Raw genomic sequence first — 20,219 nt, forward strand, 5'->3', positions numbered from 1 at the left:
GCAGATTGCAGCCTTCTCCTTGTATCCTTACATGGTTGTTCCTGTCTTGTCTATGTCCTAATCTCCTCTTCTAAGGACAGCAGTTATACTGGATTATGGTCCATCCTTATGGCCCTCTTTTTTTTTTTTTTATTTTTTTTTCAACGTTTATTTATTTTTGGGACAGAGAGAGACAAAGCATGAACGGGGGAGGGGCAGAGAGAGAGGGAGACACAGAATCGGAACCAGGCTCCAGGCTCCGAGCCATCGGCCCAGAGCCCGAGGCGGGGCTCGAACTCACGGACCGCGAGATCGTGACCTGGCTGAAGTCCGACGCTCAACCGACTGCGCCACCTAGGCGCCCCCTTATGGCCCTCTTTTACCTTAATTACTCTTCTAAAGTCCTCATCTCCAAATACAGTCACATTCTGAGGTACTAGGGGCCTAGGACTTTCACGTATGAATTTGAGGAGTATGAATATGAATATCAGTCCATATTTCTAAACAGAGGTATTGTGGTATAGAACCAAGAATCCCAGATTAAAAGTCAGAGTTCTAGACCTAAGGAAATACCTTAAAGATTATCTAATCCACCGATTCTCAACCCCTGCTGCACAAAAGAACTTTTAAAGCACAGCTGCACCTGGTACCCCATCAGATATTCTGATAAACTGATTTGGAGTGGGACCAGTCAAGAGTATTTCTTAAAACTTTCCTTGTGTTTCTAACAGAAGACTAGAGTGGAGAACCACTGGTTTAGACAGATATTTCCCAAATGTGGACAGTGAATGACCCAGAGAGTTTATTAAAATGCAAATTCTTATACATAGGCCACTGTTGCCTTCATTCTGAATCTCCAGAAATGGAGCCAAATCCATTTATCAAGTGCCCTAGTAATTATTATAACCCAAACGTCTGAGAAGCTCTGATCTAACTCTCATTTTACAGGTGAGAAGACCGGAGCTTGCAGAAGTTAGTTCATGCAAGGTCACACAGCTGGGGAATGGCAGAGCCAGAAGCAGATTAGACGTTCCATCTCCTGCAATTTAATCGAATTATTTTAGCAGGATTCTCTGTGCTAATGAAGAACTGTAGGGACCTAAAATCATCTTGTAGCTCTGGCTCAGTTTCAGGTTGTACCTATCTTTCAATTTAGGCATATCCTGACAAATCTAGAAGCCCAGTAGGCTAGGACAAGATTCTTATAGCTACGTTTACATTTTAAAAATGCATTTCAGGAGCCCATAACCTGGTCAGGGATAACAGGCAACATCAGAGCTGATGGGTTACTGTGGGTGCTGCACTACATCTGGTGCTACCAGGCTCTTCTGGTCCCACCCCCTCGGATTTAGATCTGAGTCCCTAATGGAGATGGTAGTACAAGTTAGCAAACTCAGTGAGATGAAGCCAGCAGAGGAGGGGTCTGTTTCCGGGGCACCAGTAGCTTCTGTAGTCCGAGCTGGTGGCTGGTGGCTTAGACTCACTCACCATCAGAAAATAGCAGTCTCTGTGCAGGCATGGGCTGTCAGAGAAGCTGCAGTGGTTGATTGGGGAGTTGGAACAGGGAGCAAACTGTTAGCTTAAGAGATTGTCAATTCTTTTGCTATTATCCATTCAAAATCCATGGGTAGAGAGAGTCCTTAGGAGTTTAGTGTCAGAGCCTGATGGGTGAAGGCCATGAACAGACATCTACAAATAAGTTGTAACACAATTTTAGAAAATCCCGAATTATTGAAAACCCCCAAAATAAAAAGCAAACCCCTCAAGGGGTGATGATGCATGAACATTTAAAAATCTTTCCATAGGGGCAGCTGGGTGGCTCAGTTGTAAGCATCTGACTTTGGCTCAGGTCATGATCTCACGGTTCGTGAGTTCGAGTCCCACATCAGGTGAGCTTGAGCCCTGCTTCTGGTGAGCAGGAGCCCCTCTTTGGGTGAGCCCTGCTTCTCTCTCTCTGCCACTACTGGGATTCTCTCTCTCTGTGCTCCTCACTCATTTGCACCCTCTCTCTCTCAAAAAATAAGTAAAAATAAAATAAAATAAAATAAAATAAAATAAAATAAAAATTGTCCATAAAGATTGAGCTTAAAAGTTTTCTTAAACAGAGGCTTTCTTATGAATTTACGCATTTTTTTTGTTGTTTATACAAATGACCCAGGCCTGAACGGGAAAGAAAGAGCAAAATGTTGACATGTTATCAATCACCAGGAATTAAAAATTGATCTGAAACAAAGACAGAGCATCACTGAAGATTGAAAAAACAACAACAAAAAAAACTTTTACTGTATATTTATGACACTGTAATTCAATTTAGGCTCAGTATTTCAGAAACATAGCAAGGTTCTAGACTGAGGTACTCATATATTTTAATTTGTTTCCATAGAGCTAATTATAGTTTAAACCCTTTGCAGTGTTTCTCAAAGTGTGGATCAAGAACCACCTGTTCTGGGGGTGTCTGGGTGGCTCAGTCAACTGAGTGTCTGACTTCTGCTCAGGTCATGATCTCACAATTTGTGAGTTCAGGCCCCACTTTGGGCTCACTGCTATTAGCGCACAGCCTTCTCCTTCAGATCCTCTGTCCCCCTCTCTCTGCCCCTTCCCCACACTCTCTCTCTTTCTAAAGTAAATAAACATTTAGAAAAATCTTTAAAAAAAAGAAAAAAAGAACCACTGCTCTAGAATCACCTAGGATGATTACTTAAAACACAAGATTCTGGGCCCCTAATGAGATCTATCCAATTTCTGGAAGTTCATCTGGGAATCTGCATTTTTAACAGTTAGATGATTTACAGAGACCTCTTACCCAAGGAATATATTCCTCTATAATGTCCTATAGACATTGCTTTTCTGGGAAATATTACTTTTCTATTATCACTACTCTGTGAGCTCTTAATATCTATCATTTCCAACGAAAATTTCTGAGAATGGGAGTTTTGGGGAAATTACCTTCTTTTGGAGTTGTTTCCTTAGGGCCAAGGAAATTGTGAAGTCATTATCAGAGGTCCTCTCTCTTCAGTATCTTTATCTGTCTTGCCAGTTGACTATGCTCTTGGATCCCTGAGCAGGCTGTTGTAAAGAGTTATGACAGTGACTCAGAAACTGTACATATTAAGCTTTAAATTCTTTCTCCTGAAATGTGTTCAAAGGAAAGCCACCAACCCAGAGAAGAGAGAAATCTGTGGTATCTGAAATCCCAAGTCCTTCTTTCTGAACTGTCATAAAATTGGCTTAATACTGGGTCACCTGGCTGGCTCAGTCAGTAGAGTACATGACTCTACATCTTGGAGTTGTGAGTTCGGGCCCTATGTTGGGCGTGGAACTTACTTAAAAAAAAATTGGCCTAATATCAAAATAAATGTATTTTGAATATTTAAAGGATTTAAGAAATTCAGACGTGAGCTGCTGGCAATCATGTAACTTGATGAAACTTGTTTTACTATGCTATTATCTTTACTATGCATGGAATTCAATTTTTGAGAGGTAAGTTTTCTAAATATCTCTCTGGTTTTATGTTTAGGCATGTTTGGAAGCTTAATAAATACTTTCAAGTGCAGCCTCAAAATAAAAAAAAAAAAACTTCTGATTTGGAAGTCGTTTTAAGCATTATCACCCCAGGAAGAGAAGTTCTGCTGCATAACAATGGCTCGTTCTTCTTTAGACAGTTCCAAAATTAGAAATGAAGCTCAAAGTAAACTAATGGAGAGAAAAATACCTTCATGTAAATTCAAACGTTTTTTCTTTGCTATTTACTCATACCAGTGGGAATTTGGTATGCCACCCCTTTGCTGGAGGGGAAAGGACTAAGGGGGAACTAATAAAGCCTAAAGGCAGAGGCAGAGGAAGAAGGAAGTTCTGAGCTGGAACTCAGAGAGCAGATTACATGTCTATGGGGATAAGCTTCATGGCAGTCACTATTTACCTCTACCAACTCTGCTAAAGTAAATAGTTTTACCTGTACTCTCTCCAGCAGCATTTTAATGGGAACTTCTAATTTACCCCTCTTTCTAAGAGTGACTCTGCAATAATAGTCCCTTTATTTTCTTTCCTCCATCCTCATTTGGCTCCCACACTGAACCCCTGAGCCTACAGAAGCTTAGGGATACTAAGAGTTTTTAACTGAATGATTTGCATCGATTTCTGGGCTGGGTGTCGCTGTTAGGCTATGTTTGTCTTTCTCAAAGACCCAGTGAAATCTTGCCAGAGGGGAAAACAGATCTTAATTCATTTGTTTGTCTGGGAGAAAAGAAGTCATCAAAAGCTTTTTTTTAAAAAAAAAGTTTCACACTTCACAAAAAAGTAACTAAACGCAGAAAAAGCTACTCTGAGTTCTACAAGGGATGGTGTAACCCTGGCACACCCATCCAGAGATGAATCCCCAGACAAGAGTGTAATCATGCTACATTTCTCCAGATTTCAACCCCCAGAGCAGATGTGCTCTGGGATCCCAGTCAAGGGTGAGACCGTTTTCTGGATTCCTCCCCTGAAACCCACACTTCTGCTTTTCTCCAGAGGCGGGGAGAAGGATGACAAGTATGTGGAATTGGTAGCTGGACATCTGCAGACAAGTGAAGGGATAAAGAACTGATAGTTATGTTTGTCCCATGGCTTTTTCTTCCAAATGTAATTCCTTTTCTTGGTTCACACATGCACACACACACACACACACACACACACACACAAAATCTTAATATTTCTCTGAAGAGTTTATTTCTTGAAGAATTTGGGAAAAAGAAAAAGATATTGTATGTATCCTTCAAATCTCTTTAAAAGCCAGGAAATGTATAATGAAATAATGCACTGTCGCTTAAGATCCATTTAAAAACACTAGGAAACTTGAGCTGGAGTCAGGGGTCCCTGCCAGATCAAAACTCAAAATCAGACCAGCTGTTACTCCCACTTCTGCTTAAAAACGAGCAAAGATCACTAAAGGAAATTAAAATCACAAAAGATTTCTTATGGAGGTAATAAAGCATCCTAACCACCTAAGGAAAGTAAGTTAAGGCTAAAAGCATATCTCTTTCACCAACAGGGAAGACAGTCATATATAATAAATGAAAAGCTTCTACGTGAATGATTTGGTTTGCTATTCAAGACACAGTTGTGTGATAAGACCAGAGGTGGTATTATTCACAAGTTCAAGTAAAATAAACTGAGACGCATGCATGGAAAGGCCACAAATTTTGGAGCAGGCCGTCTGACTTAGAAGTCATTATTCTTTCCATTACCATGTATTAGATTCATCTTTTTGTTCCAAGATGACAGCCATACTCACCACACAATCCTAAAACACGAAGGAGTAGAGTCTTTAGCAGGCTTCTTCTTGGGTAGGTTGTGAGAATTAATCCAAATCGACAAATGAAAAGTACTGAAAACAATGCCTGCCTGTTGTGTGCCTGTGTATGTGTGTACTAAATTGGATATGTACACTGGTATATATAAGTATATATGTGTGTATATAATATATATATGCCATGTGTAAAAACATGCATACATATATATTTCAGTACCCACACACATACACACATAGCTTGAAAAGGGATAAGTAAATAATAATGAGTATAACCAGGTTAGCTATTTACATAGGACACTTTACCAGACCTCTAATCCTACAGATTTAAAAAAAAGAATTTCTTTATAGAACTTTTTCTTCAGTTTCCTCATCTACCACCACTGGAGAATAGATGTGTTTCTGAAAAGTTTTAAGTTCTTTTTTTTTTTTTTGATTTGTTAATGTTTATTTATTTTTGAGAGAGAGAGAGAGTGAGCAAGGGAGGGGCAGAAAGAGAGGGAGACACAGAATCCGAAGCAGACTCTAGGCTCTGAGCTGTCAGCACAGAGCCCAACTTGGGGCCTGAAGCCACCAACTGCAAGATTGTGACCTGAGCCAAAGTAGGACACTTAACCAACTGAGCCACCCAGGCACCCCTGAAAAGTTCTAAGTTCTAATTTAAAGTAAGAAAAACTAAAGTTCCCTTAGGGATGGGATCTGTGAAGTAGAGAGTCAAAATGTCTGTTCTCCCTGCCCCACCAGATTACAAAGTCAGGGGGCATTCAAGCCCACTAGTCTAAGAGATGGCTTCCGGCCTCAACATTCTAGGCCTCATGGCCGACCTGTCAACCAAAATGCATGTGGAAGAGAAAAAGGAGGTGGCCCAGCTTCTCATTCCATTTCCAGTTCATAAAACTTCTGGGCAGGCTAAAATTATTACACCTGGTGACATGTTTTTGCGCCTTCAAGGGAAGACAATGGCATTTCCAAGCAAGGCCAAAAGCATATCAATTCAAAAGCCAGGCAAACTGCTTCTTCTCCTAGGAAGAACTTGTTGTAGAAGTGTGTGTGTGTGTGTGTGTGTGTGTGTGTGTGTGTGTGTGTCTGGGGGAAACTGGCACGTGTCCATCTCTTTGAATCCCCAGATCAGGTGTGGGGGGAGTCCTCAATACCCAGTAAATTGACAATAGAGTCTCCTATTGGGCTGGTGCAGCTCCCAGAAAAGTCAGTTGCCTGGATGGCTGAGAATCAGCACGGGCAGGCTTCTATGAAAAACTCCAGGAATGTCTCAAATCTTCAGAAATGCTTGAGACATGGAGGTGAGGAGGGATTGAGGTAAAGCGAGACAGAAGACACCACGGTAGGAGCCAATAATGATTTCAGAACACGGGACTGGGCAAGGAGAAAAAAGAAAATCTAAATCTAACCCCCCGCCCCCCGCCCCCGTCCCCCACCTCCCGGGGTCGGATCCTAGCTCGCGCGTTGGCCCCAAGCTCCGTGAGTCGGCAGTGGTCTCCCCCAGGCGACCGGTCCTCTGGCTCTCCGCAAGGTCTTGGCTGTCAAAGGGGTGTGCACGGATAGTGGGTGGAAAGAGAGCGAGAGGTAGGAACCTCCGGATCCACCCGGCTAGGCCGCTCTAGGGCTCGGGTCCTCGGAATCAGGATGGGCGGGGGAGTACTTCCTGGACGGTTACTGGTCACAGCGTCTAAGGGAGAAGCTGCGGGGAGGGAAAACTTAATACAGGACGGAGAGCAAGCGGTGCATCGCAGTTCAGAGATTGGGGGTGGGAGGTGGGAAATGCAGAACTAGGGCTAGAACACCTGTCCCCCACCCCCCACCCCGTCCACCGCGGCGCGGAACTGCGGCGGCAGACGGGTGCTTGGAACTGGCACGATTGGCGGCCACTGCAAAACTCGAGACTCTGGGCCTCCAAGAGCCGAATAACCTAGAAGTGGGCCCGGGACCTTGGGAACTTTTCTCGGGCGGGTCGGGTTTCGGTCTCCCCTCTGAAACGCCTTGGAACAGGTGCAGGATCTGCGTGTCTTCTGGGGCCCTTCAGTTGCCCAGCCTATGGGCGTAAACTATACCCTGCAAGCAGATCCTGGGAAATACAGGCATCCGCCCCACCTCTCCCCGCCCTTAGCCTACCCCACTGACAAAAGCCAAAAGAGGAGAGGGATTCGGAATCTGCTCAGAGAGCACGCTTGGAGATCGGAGGCCCTAGGCACCCGGTATTCTGCCCCCGACTGGGACAGAGCAGATCCTGGAGCAGCAACAGGTTGATTTCCCTTTCCCCGGTGTTTAGAACCTTCGGTCTCAGGGCTGTGACCTCAGGCCACCTGCCTGAACTTCAGCTGACCAATACAGCTGCAAGCCTTCATGACCTTGTGACCTTGTTACCTTTGCAGCTGTGAGCAGACATCTATGCCCCTGGCCTCAGTGACCTCGGCTAGCTGGGCAGATGGGTGAGGCTATGGAATCTTAGAAAGTCTCATCTGAGAAAGTTCAGACGTGGAGAGAGTTAACATAATCAGAAAGCTTGAAAATGCAGCATTAAAATGAAACATTTCTCAGTTTGCCTTGGCTGAAGGCAGACTAGCTCTGAGCACCCTTCCCCTAATAATTCCCGCCAAAAAGATCTCATGAGCAAATTGATCAGTACAGGAGCCCAGCCCTCAAGTATCTGCCGTGAACACACCTACCTGCATTGCCTGGGCCGTAGCTCAGCCAAGATTGAGCATTATTCCTGATAGTGTGACTAAATTAACGATCATACAAAAGAAAACACAAGGGAAATCTACACATATCCTTCAAACTACATGTTTCCAGACTTTACAAAAAGCAGCATCTACTTACCTTTTTCTAGACCTAACTTCATCTCTGAAACCCCAATAGGTAACAAAGCCAGCTGATGAAGAGGAGATTCTGGACGACTGGAACAGAAACATAGGGGCATTTAAGTTTTGGGGGGGGGGTTGTTTTGGAAAGTGAGGCCCCAAGCAACCTGTGTTGTTTGTTGGTGGGCTGGTGTTAAAGATATTTTGCTCGAAAGATCCACTAGCATCTCAGGTATGGACAATTTAGTTAGCCTCTCAAGCATTGTGATTTAAGGATCTCCTGAGGCCCATGTTTCATTTGTCTCCAAATACCTTTCTCACTTCTTGCCATTGAACTTGCTTCATGACCATTCTTGGTCTTTTCTCTACACATTCCCCTTTAGATTTAATTGAGACCTGATTAGCCCATTAGCAAAAATAATTCCCCATTGCTAGAAGTAGTTTAACCTGCCTCACTCATTGTGTAGATGAGAAAACCAAGATGCAGCTAAATCAAAGGATGCCAGTAATGATGCAGAGTCATGTTAGTCACGAATAACAGTTAGAACTGAAATTTTGGTCTGTTCTCATTCCACTTTACTGGGGATTAGTGTTTCACATCGTCCAACTGTTGCCTGTGAAAACTGAGAACAGGCCTCAGAGTAATGTGGCACAGAACAGTACTTAGATGATAAGAAAGTCAACCTATTTTTCTGCCAAACAGGGTTCACACTGTGGATACAATTCTTTGCCCTACCCCTGGTCTTTGCTTGATCCCTGCCCTAATCATAACTTTTTCTGTGGTCACCTTAAGATAATGAAGGCTTTAAAATCTTTTTAGAGGGGGAACCATTGAATGCCTTCAGTGAGACAATATGCAATTTTCATTCTTCAGACTTTTTAACAGATGTCCTTCTGACATAGGGGAAGGCTGGCAAGATGTGAAAAAAGAAAAAATAGGAAAGAATACTTCCTGTGATAGATAAACCAGTGCAGTATTTGTTAGGGGAGTGTTTGTGGATTAATGGATTTAATGCATGCTACTGTAAGAACTAAAGGTTCATCATTTATTTGGTTTTGCACCTAATGGTTGCTGAAGAACTTAACTAAGAATTGTCCATATATGAAGAGTACAGAGAGACTTTTCATAAGAGGCAGAGCAGAAAGAGGAGGAGAATTCTCAGATTCCTCTGTATGGTAATTCTCCAGGACTGGTCCCCCCCCCCCAAACTACCACCCCACAAAGGCTGTTCAGTGCAGCTGCTCAAGCCTTTAGAGGGAAAGCTGAGCCCCGCAATACATAGACTATCATGGTCATTTCACCTTGGTTTCTAAAGAAACTCCCCCATTGGGCCTCCTAATAGTGACAGAATGCTGAAGGATTCTAGAGGACAAGATACTCCTCCATGTAGGCATCACTTAGTAGAATTAAAGTGGCCCTTTCATCTGGCGTCTCTGATCCAGGCCTGAAAATTGTCTCTGGCCACTCGTGAAGATGCTAATTACCCTACTGCTGAAAAGAATGCTGACATCCCACTGACAGGCTAGCTTCATGGCAGACATCTTTGTCTAAATGAGTTGTCCTTATATGAAGAAGACCACTACTTTCCAGCTAAAGATTTTCCCAACAATAATCAAGCTTTGTCTTCTCCCTTTTAGGCTCAGTATCGGCTTAGGGTGAATAAATATAAGTGGGACGGGATTAATTATCCCTATTTTGCTATCATCTCCTCCTTCAGAGACTCAATGAAAATAGGTGGTCTCTACTCAAAGTGTAGCCCTGAGCTACAAAACAAGTATTTAAAAACACTTTCCAAATAATTGCTTTGAAGAAAATAGTCATTTATTGTCAAAGCATCCAACATACCTGGATAATCTATAAAGTTTAATAAATCTTTCCAGGGATAAAAGAAACACATAACTATTCAGACTCCATTTCACTGGCACAAAATTACACTTTGTATTAAAAGGAAATACATATTTACATAATGATGACATTCTTCATTGAAGTCCATAATCATTTCATGATACATGCACTTCCCCCTGGAAACTTAAATTGAATGGTGACCCCTTTTTATTTATTTTATTTTTTTGTAAGAACACAAACTGTCATCAAGAAATGCAGAAAGCATCTTACCCTCCTCCTTTACTTTATATCTAAAATAAATTTTGCCCTTACATATAATTATTACATCTAAACCGTAAGTGCTTAATAATTTAAGTAGAAACGTATGACAAATGCATCAATATGTTGCAATATATGACATTTTTAAAAATGTACCTTTGTTTTTGGAAAGTGAAAATGCGTGCATTCAAAAGAAAACCCCTCGAACAACCCACCCAATCAAAAATCCACCATCCTGTCTTGTATGCGTGCGTGCGTGCGTGTGTGTGTCTGCGTGTATAATGCAGGTCTCGGGTAAACAGGTCAATGAGAAGGTTGGGGTGGCACGTGTATGTGTGTGTGTGTGTCTGTCTTTGGGTGCAATGTTTCAGGTCACAAGGAGGTGGTGGATGTCCTCGCGTGTTTTTCCTGTAGGTGGCTTGACTGTGACTGTGCGCGCGTGGAAAGCTAGGGTCCTTTCCGTGTCAATTATGCGAGGTCATGTGCCTGGAGAGGTGGTGGCGCTCCCTGAAGGACTCATTGCAAATGGGGCACTTGAGTTTCTCCTCCCGCCGCCGCTTCACCAAGGGCTCCATCGCGTACTCCTTTTTGTGATGCGACCGCATGTGGTACACCAGGTCGGAGGTCATGCGGAAGGAGGCATTGCACTTGGCACACCAGTTCTGCGCGGGCAGACACAGCGAGGTGAAGGAAGGCGGCAGCAGCGTGAGCGCCGAGGGCAGCTGCAACTGCAGGGGCCCCGCGGCCGCCGCGGCCGCCGCCGCGGCAGCAGCGGAGCTCTTGGGCCAGAAGGCGGTGGCGTAGAGGAAGGGGTTCTGTTTGGGCAGGCCGCCGCCGCCACCGCTCGGCAGGGCCCCGCAACCTCCGTTCAGGTCCGCGGCCCCCTGGAGCTTCACGGCCAGAGGGTCGGAGGCGGCGGGGTAGAGTCTGGTGGGGCCCACGCCGTCGCCGGGGTGGCACGGCTCGAGCGCGCTCAGCTTCTGGCCCAGCACCAGCGGGGACAGCTGGGAGAAGGAGCGCGCCGGCTGCGAGAAGGCGCTCTTGCGCTCGTCCGACGCGGCGCCCTGGCCGCCGCCCGCTCCGCCGGAGGCCCCGGCGCCCGCGCCGCCGCCCGCCCCGTTGCCGCCCGCGCCGCCCAGCTGCGGCACCGAGGTGAAGGCGCTGCCCCGCGCCGGGCTGCCGCCCTCCAGCCGGCCGGGCAGCGGGCCCCCAGGCCGCGGGGCCAGCAGCTTGTCGGCGCCTGCCGGCGAAGCGGCCACGGGCGTGGAGGAGCCGCCGCCGCCCGCGTCCTGGTCTTCGGCGGCCGCGCCCCCGCCGTCGGCGGCCGCGTCCTCCTGCAGACCGGCCGCTCGGGCCGCCTTCTTCACCTCCACGAAGGCGCTGCGCTTGGCCTCGCCCGTCTCGGGGCTGGGCGGCGCAAAGAGGCGGCCGTTCTCTTCCAAGCTGAAGTAGCTGCCCGAGGCGCGGTACTGCTGCGGGGTGCACACCAAGTCCTCCTTGGAGGCGGTCAGGGGCCGCTCGGCGAAGCGGCCCCGGCCCCCAGCCAGCCCCACGCCGCCGCCCCCCTCCGCCGCCTCCTCCGGGAATTTCCTCTTCCCCTTGCCGCCGCCTGTGGCGTTGCCGTCGGGACTCAGCTCCGCCTCCTGGTGGCCGCCGCCGCCGCCGCCGCCGCCGCCACCGAGGCCCCGGACGGGGGAGCAGCTGTTGCCTCCCCCCGAGTTTTCGAGCTCCCGGGCCAGGTTGTGAAAGTCCGTGGAGGGCTTGGCGCCGCCGCCGCCGCCTGCCGCGGGCTGGTTACTGCCCTCGGGGGAGGGGGCCGGGTAGTGGTGGATAGGTCCGGCTTTGCCGAACTTGGGGCCGGGGCCCAAGGGCGCTTCCTGTTGCTGCGGCTGCTGGTCTTTGCCACCGCCCCCGCCCCCGTGATCCTTGGTGCCCACGCCGCCGCCTTGCTCTTCTTGGGGGCTGGCATCAGCGCTGTGAAGTCTCTTGGGGCAGCGGAAGCGCAGATGCGCCACATAGGGGAACTCAAACTGGAAACGTTGGCTGCATTCCAGGCATGTGTAAGGGGACGACCCTGCTTAGTGAGAAAACACCACACACACACACGCACGCACGCACACACACATACACACGTGCGCGCGCACACACACACAGGCACACCACAGGATTACTAAGCATCGTCTCCAGACCAGTTTGCCATCACCCTTTTCACAAATCCGCCTTCATCTCTCAGGATCTGAGTGCCTGAGAAAAGAGTATCCTGTCCGACCTGATCTAACTTTCCCTCCTGATTTGGGGCGCGGGGGAGGAGTGCAGTCATCAAGCCTAGTGTCCCCGATTCATCCTCACCTATCTGTCCCAGCTCGAAGTTTCCCTGCCCAGTCGCCCTAAGGGAGGAAAGACGCCAGTGCGCCCGAGGGAGCCCCCGCCTCTCCCTGCGTCTTCCCCGCTAGCGAAGGGCCCCGTCGCAGGTCGCGAGCCAACCTACCATTCATTTTGCTGTGGGATCTAGAGGGGCAGAGCAAGAGTAACTCAGTCAGTTCTTTCCCGTACCAAACTAGTAACTCCTCGTCTTTGGCAATCCTGCGGAGAGAGCGGTAAAACAGCTGTCCGTTTTTTATATAGGCTTCAAGGTTCTGTTCCTCTTTATCTCTGGCTGATTGGACGAGACGCAGCCACATGAGACCTTCCGAAGAACCATTTGCTGCTGAGGTGTCTACCTACAGTTTGGAAAAAAGAAAGAATACAAGGAGGTAGGGGATGGGGGTGGGGGGTGGGGGGTGAGAGAATGAAGCCAGAGGAACCGGACCATTTCCTCTATGTTATTCTTTTCCAGAGAATTATCTGAGCTCAAGCTTAACCAAGACCCAGGTCGGCACCCATCTTCGTTTTTGTAACCAGGAGGCAAGATAACCGTCCTTTGAAACACTGTATCAATCATATAGATGAAACTGTAGTTTTCATATATTGGTGAGGAAATTTTTCTTTACAATTTAAATTAGTGTTAACCTCTTGAGAATGCACTTCTCAATTATCTCACATTACACAAGTGTGAGGGATTTTGTCTGTTTCTGGAAGTTAAAAAAGCAAGTTTAGATCTTAGAAATTATTCTGTGGCATTGATTCATCCTCCTAATTTTGCCTTAAACAATTAATAGTTTTTCTTTGGAAAGACAGAATGAGAGAGGAATTATATCTTGAAACTCATACAAATTTAATGCTGTTTTATTGTCAAGCCATTAACATCTTTATTAAATACAAATTCTGGGTACTAGCTAGCTTACTAGAAAGAGTAACATTTAGGAGAAAACTAGGCTGATGCTTATAATAAAAGGTTGGAACACAAATGCAGCCGATGCTTATAATAAAAGAACTTACAGAGAGTAGTTATTATGCAAACAGCTTCCACCCTGGTTGAAATCTGCCCCAAAGTTAAGGAAGTTGTGTTTATCACCAGGAAAGCCTAGGACTGAGGCAGCAATTTAGATATACCTGGTACTCTGAATCAAATTTTTGTCATTTATTCCAGAAATCAGTTGCCAATAATTTGAGTTTAATTTTTGTTTTTCTGTTTTTAATGTTTTGATCTGTTAAATAGGATGTCTCACATTATTTCACTTTCTACATTCAGAACCTATCTCAGCTTGTCATTTGAATGATTCTTAGTCAGTTTTCAACAGGGCATTACCCTCATACCCTGTGCACCACTGGCCAAGACTTACCCGGAAGATATAGGGGACTGTTCTCTTGTCTGTGGACTTGAGCGCAATGAAAGCTATGCTGTCATACAGGGAAGTATGGCTCAGGATGCAGGGACCGAATATAGCATTCTCAGGGATGTCGCAGGTGGTGTAAACGCTGGTAAAAATATCTGTTAGACATTGCTGGACAGCCTTGGCATCTCCATCCCAGATGCCCCGCTGGATGCCTGAATCCTCCATCACTGGAGACAGATACACAGGACAAGGAAACAATTTATATTATTCCTCTTGCCTCTATGAATCCAGGCAGAACATTTCAACTCTTAGACAAAATTTTCTTGAATTTGCCTGATTTTTGCATAGCCTTTATTTCCAAAATAAAGCCAGTGGCAGATTAAGTCTGGAGCATTTTGAAAATGACAACTAAGGAGTACTTTCCTCTCCTTCCCACCCCTCACTCGCTTTTTAAAATAATTGGAAGAGTGGGAGCTCAGAGTGCACTGCTCTCCAGAAGGAAAACAGGGCTAGGAAAGAGAGATCGGGTTTTTGCATCAGCTTGGGGGAGGATGGGCCAGGATTTGGGACCAGATTAGGGGAGAACAATAGGATTTTTTTCTTTTTTCTTTTTCTTTCTTTCTTTCTTTCTTTCTTTTTTTTTTTTTCTAGCATATAGTTTCCTGACTGAAAATAACTTTCAACCCTTGGGAGAAAGCTCTTCTCCTCTCTTCTTGTTTATTGAACTGAGTGGCCAGGAGTTGATTTGTTTTGTTTTGTTTTGTTTTGTTTTCTTCCAAAGAGGGGAGCGGCCTTAGTGAGCAAGCAGAGACAGCCGAGCATGGCGAATGGATTTCAAGTGGAGTGTCTGGGCCACTGATTCTGTGTCAGCTAACCTTTCTCTGCAGCCTACAAGAGGGGACGTATGTCTGCTCATTACCATAATCCAACACTGTCCCTCCGAGGCTTTAATTAAAATCAGCAAGCAGAGGTAATTATTTTTTTCTCGACATGCTTATTTATGGATGAGGGTGAATCCCAGTTACCTTGTTATACAAGGGGGTGGATTGAGTTGCATGTACCTCATGAAGTAGCAGGTACAGGGCAGGCCTGAAGTGTCCCCTGGTTGAAATACTGTGTGTGCAGTGACTGGTGAAATCTCCCTTCCCCAGATATGACCCTGTCTGGGCAAGAGGGGGCAGCCCCACTTGTGTAGACCTCTGTGGGCTCTCCGACTAATCCACAGCAATTTAGAGAGCAATGCCCTGATGGAGGGCTCTGTATTAAACTGTCATAAAGAGACATTTTCCTTCCTTGGCCACGGGACACCCTTCCAAAACTTGTCATTTTTAAACAAAAAAACAAAGCAGGAATTTAAATTTTAAACTGGCCTTGAACTAACTGCCTTCTTAACTCTGACTGATTAAAAGACTCCCCCAAGTTGGTTTTTCCCTAACAACGTCGAGATAGGCAATAATTTATGTATGCTTTGTATAATTTAAGTAGCAGGAAAGAGTAGACCTAATTCTTTTCCTGAGTAGCTGTTCATTATGGAATAATATTAGTAATGTCCATTTTTATCCTAATGTCTATTAACCAATTAATCTTGCAAATGTGATTACAAGGTAGAGCTTTTTTTTTTTTTTTTCCTTGCCAGCTAACAGAGCATGAAACTTTGGTCAGCCTCTTTTTCCATTCACTCCGCTACATCCGGCAAATGTCAAGTATTGGGCTGTATCTGCCAGACAGAAATAAGAGAAAATATCCATAAAGTAGAAACTTACTTTATCACAGCATCTATCTCTGGGCATCTTTTACCCCACACACGTAGCCTTTTTGACCTCTAACTGCAAATTTAAATACGTTAAAAAATAAAAAGCCTGCAGAACCTCTCATCTCCTTTTCAACGGAATCCTATTCTCTCCTTTTCAGTTTCCTCAATTCAGCGTTTTATGCCTCAATTTCTCTCCTCCTTTTAAAAGTCTCTTTCACACAAGCGTTTCATTGTACCGGGAGGTCGCCCCGTCACTTCGGGCAACAGCAGGGACGCAATCATTAAAATGCAGTTCTACCTAACAATATGGTGAAAAGATCCTCGCTACGCCGCGCTAATAGGGGTTCGCGTCGCCGCGGCGGCCGCCACGAGCCTCGAGCCGGCCACAATAACCGCTGGGCGAGAGCCCGGGCTCGCCGGCCGGCGTGCGGTCGCCCGTGCACCCAGCCGCTCGGAGCTCCGCCGCCGGCTCCAGGCCCCGCGCTCAGCGTCGGAGGGGGAGGGTCCTCCCCAGAGCCCGCGGGGCTCGCGGAGCGCCCGCGGCTGCCGCCGGCCGCTCGCCCTCCCGATAGGCAGGCATTGTCTGGCGGCCGCGCGCTCCCCAGTCGCTCGCTTCTCCCGCAAAGTGCTCCCCACCCGCTCCTCCCTTTGTATAACCGTATTGCCGGGAGAGATCCCTTCTCTTCTGGTAGATGACGAGCCGGACGGCAAAATTTTCCACTCTCCCCTAGCAAACCTGCCTTCCTCCCCATCCCCCTCCCACATCAAAGCACGGACACTTACCAGGAATAAGGTCAGGAACGAATCGCCCAAATAAGGCCACCTGGAACCGGGAGAGGCAATCGAGTGCTTCTTTTGCCTATTGTATCAGTGCATTTCCATGCCAAGAGGTGTTGATATTGCTGTCTCGTAGGCTGTGCCTAAAGAGAGGAGAGAGAGAGAGGGAGAGAGAGATGGAGAGAGAGAGATGGAGAGATGGGGTGAAAGAGACGAGGAGAGAGTAAGAGGGGTGAGAGCGGGAGAGCGAGAGCGAGACAGCGAGAGCGCGCGGAGAGAGTTGTACAGATGGACCCGATGCAGTGACTGACTGGCACGCAGACACACACTTTTTGTTTGCTGCACATAATCTGCCCAATGACGCGTGACAGCCCACGTCCCCTCCCTTTAACTCTTTGCTGGGCTGGGCGCTCCCTCCGGCGCCGCCTGCCTCGAAGCGGTCTCTCTGGCCTGCCTGCGCCCCGCAGGTCCTGAGCTCCCCAAGTGGCAAAGCCTCTCTGGACGCAGCCTGGCCCGCATCCTCCTAAAGCTTCGGCCCTCTGGGACTGTGAGGAGGGGGACATCAGTGTCGAGGTCAGAAAGGGGAGTACCAAAAGACCTGGAGCGGGCCTTTCTCCGTTTCTCTTGGCACTTGGAGGACCTCTGGCAGAGAGCTGGCCACCCAGCGCGCGCACGGACCCCGCGCGCCTTTCCCGAGTCTGAGTTTGGCGAAGGGGAGGAGGGTTACGGATTAGCCCCGCGGGATTCTCTGGCCACTGAGCCACCGCTGATTTGCGCAGCTAGTTGCCTGGGGGTGATAAAACGGCGCCAGCTCTCCCTTGGAGCGCTCACCCTACCATGCCCTTCCGAGCAAGATTCAGAAAGGATGCGCTTTGGTGAGAAGTTGGCTCTGTCTCCCCCCGGATCCAGAGATGGGGTGAGGATGCTGGAGCGCGGATGCCACCAGATCGCAGCAGGGGACTTACTGGGGTCTTCTGGCCCCAGAACTCGAGTACCCGGGCGGGGGGAGAGGTGAGGGGGAGAAGGGTGGGAAGAATCCAGGTTACTAGGCTCAAGCAGTCCCAGCTCTTCCGCTGCCTGTCGAGCTCTTCGTTGTCCCGGAGGGGGTCCCATGTTGGGGGTGGCCCGTGTTCTAAGACCTCGGAGGGGGGTAGTCAAAGTAAAAATTATTACCGAGATGGGCTCCGGAGAGCAATTCACGTGCAGCCGGTGGTGGAAGAGCGGATGGGGTTGCCGCGGCCGTCTCGGGAGCCTCGTTTGTGCGCTAAGCCACTTAGAGGCGCTGGCTTGCCCCTTTAGTGCAGCAGCTGAAGCTAATGACTTGAGGACTTTAACAGCCTGAAAGTTGACTCCTTCCACAGGGGCCGCAACACACTTTCGCTGGGGGATCTCAGGGTTCTCTTTCACCTTTCAACTACCAAATCCTAAGGGAATAAAGACCTTTAGTGTATAGACAGCTCCACTCTCTCAGCCCCACCCACGACACCACCGCTTTGAAGGGGGACAGTATGTTAGCTTTAGGATGAATCAGATTGTGTAGCCGGCTTAAGTGGACCGAACAGAACCACGACTTAGGAAGGACACAGCCTCGGTTTTTGTTTTGTTTTGTTTTTTTAATCCAGGCTGCAATAAGGTAAGTGGTTTGGGGGTTGTCAGAGAGTACCTTAAAAGGAAAGGGTGCATACAGTGTTTGACCCTCTCTCAACTTCGAGACCTCCCTCTGGCTCCCAGTGGGACAGCGAAGAACTTGCCCTTCCCCGCCGCACCCGCAGTCCAAGGAGGCCAGGGAAGGTTTTTGCCGAGGAGAAATAAAAATGTGGGAGTAATTTCCGACTACGTGAGTTCTCTTCTTAATGTCTACCTCCCCCCTACCCACCCACCGCCATTTCCACCCAGTCTTGGTTAGCCCCCTTCCCCGCCCCCCCCCGCCCCAGACACAAGTTCCGAGTTCTTCTGATCAGACTGGGCACCTGCCTCGGTGTAAACTGGGACTCCGGCAAAGAAGGGTTGCAAAAGCCCTATATATTAGGCAAAACCCTATACATTAGAGAGGATGAGGGGAATTTCCAGGTTAGCTACTGAGTTTCAAAGCTTCTTAAACGGGAATTGTCTTTCATCTTAACCTATCATTTCTTTTATGCATGTATGAACACTTTTAAACATTATCGTAAAGGGCAACTCTGACCAAAGCTCAATGTTGAGGGCTTTCACAAGTCCATATAAAAGAATCTGAGTGTTTTAGCCACTAGTTGTCTTATGACTGGATGCTTCATTCATATATCCTTTCTCTCTCTCTCTCTCTCTCTCTCTCTCTGCCTCTCTGTCAAGAAAGCATCTCTCCTTCCCCTATCACTTGTTTTAAAAAAGGGTGGAAGAATTAGAAATGTCAAAAAAAAATGCCTCAAACATCTGGAAGAAAACCTGCAGGGATGAAGAATAGTGGCCAGACACTTAAGTGAACTCAGAGAAAAAAAAGGAAAAAGAAAGGCCAGGAGGGGCACAGATGTTAACAACAGCAAGTTAAGATAAAGAAGTAGCCAAAAGAGAGTTGTGGTCTCTTAGAGAGGTGTTCCAGCCTGACAAAGTGACAGTGTGTGTGTGTGTGTGTGTGTGTGTGTGTGTGTGTGCAGTGCCCAAGACCCTTATTCCATTAAACTGTTGATCAGAACACTCCTTGGAGCCTCCTTTTGCTGTTATGCAGAGTACAGAAAGTGTTCCTTTCCCAGGAAGAGTCATCTCTACATTCAATTCCATTAAAAAAATTCTCCTACATAATGTAAATATAAAAGCATCCACTTCAGTGTGTGGGCACTTAGATAACCTTAAACTCTAAGTGGAAAACATTTTTCTTTCCGTTGGCCTTTCTTTTCTTAAATATACAGGACACTTAGACTATGTCTCCTCTGAAGTTCTGAAACCTAAACTCCAGTTTGTATAAAAATTAAAAAAAAAAATGCTTCTGACACTTAAGTTGGGTGTGGGGAGCTTGACTGTCCAAATCCCAAGCTAGAAAATAGCTAAGATTCTATATATCAGTGAGGGGAGAGATGTATTGAGAATCTGGTCATCAGATACTTGTTCTCAATTCCACTTTTCTGACCCCTAATTAAGATTTCCCCTACTGATTTCAAATTAAAATCCCCAAATAAAAGAATTTCTAACATTCTATGAATCCAACCAACTCTCTATCTTATGTATTCAATGACTGCTATAGCAAAAAACAACTATGGGTAAGATTAAGCTCAGCATTCCTACTTTGAGGGTTTTCCAGTATTTTAAGTGGTGCACATTTTGCCTGGTAATATAAATGGTCTTAATGACAATTATTAATAGGATGTAAAGAAAATGTAGAAATTACTTTTATTTCCCTAGAAATTTATGGGCTAAAATGGTGCATAAACTGCTTTGAAATCACTCTGCGTTATTACTTCCTGGAATTCACTGATACTAAATGAAGGATTGAGGCATTTACTCAGTTGCAAACAGTATTATAAAAATGCATCTCAGTCAATAGTTTGATCTAATTCACATGGAACAATGGGTTTATATTTGGAGCTCTTTTCCCTGGGATTTTATTTCCAATTAAATAATTAGAGAGACAACAATGAAGAGTGAAGGTATGTTCACCTTGCTCTGCCTTAGCAAGTCTTCCTGCAATTATGGTACACACACACACACACACACACACACACACACGTAGACAACTGCAGTATTGTTTTGGAAGAGAAGGCTGGAGAGATGTTGATGAATGATTCCGGAGGTGGTGCCTTTTATGAACTAAGTG

General features: G+C 46.7%; 1 protein-coding gene and 2 long non-coding RNA genes across 7 annotated transcripts in view; 1 reads left to right on the forward strand and 2 right to left on the reverse strand.

Annotated features, from left to right (window-relative positions):
- On the reverse strand, positions 1-6,768 carry LOC125164614 (uncharacterized). Its single transcript, XR_007151831.1, has 3 exons — positions 6,703-6,768; positions 2,926-3,045; positions 1-70 (listed from the first exon to the last, which is right to left on the reverse strand). It is a non-coding gene; the product is annotated as an uncharacterized LOC125164614 (long non-coding RNA).
- On the forward strand, positions 6,743-15,674 carry LOC125164611 (uncharacterized). The gene is made up of 5 exons (XR_007151828.1): positions 6,743-6,850; positions 12,815-12,942; positions 13,026-13,159; positions 14,687-14,875; positions 15,542-15,674. It is a non-coding gene; the product is annotated as an uncharacterized LOC125164611 (long non-coding RNA).
- PRDM8 (PR/SET domain 8) overlaps positions 9,913-20,219 on the reverse strand; it is a 20,324-nt gene continuing 10,017 nt past the window's right edge. For 2 of the 5 annotated variants that reach the window (XM_047857436.1, XM_047857437.1), the window contains exons 3-7: positions 17,609-17,859; positions 16,442-16,578; positions 13,912-14,132; positions 12,678-12,909; positions 9,913-12,266 (exon numbers count right to left, since the gene is read on the reverse strand). In XM_047857436.1, the coding sequence (XP_047713392.1) occupies positions 10,654-12,266; positions 12,678-12,909; positions 13,912-14,130 (2,064 nt within the window). In that variant the 5' untranslated portion in view covers positions 14,131-14,132; positions 16,442-16,578; positions 17,609-17,859 and the 3' untranslated portion in view covers positions 9,913-10,653. Of the gene's footprint in view, positions 12,267-12,677; positions 12,910-13,911; positions 14,133-15,668; positions 15,756-16,441; positions 16,685-17,608; positions 17,860-20,219 lie in introns of those variants that run through there. The other 3 variants (XM_047857438.1, XM_047857435.1, XM_047857434.1) reach the window with 3 other exon arrangements.

The sequence above is a fragment of the Prionailurus viverrinus genome, chromosome B1 (genome assembly GCF_022837055.1).
Source record: "Prionailurus viverrinus isolate Anna chromosome B1, UM_Priviv_1.0, whole genome shotgun sequence".
NCBI lineage: Eukaryota > Metazoa > Chordata > Mammalia > Carnivora > Felidae > Prionailurus > Prionailurus viverrinus.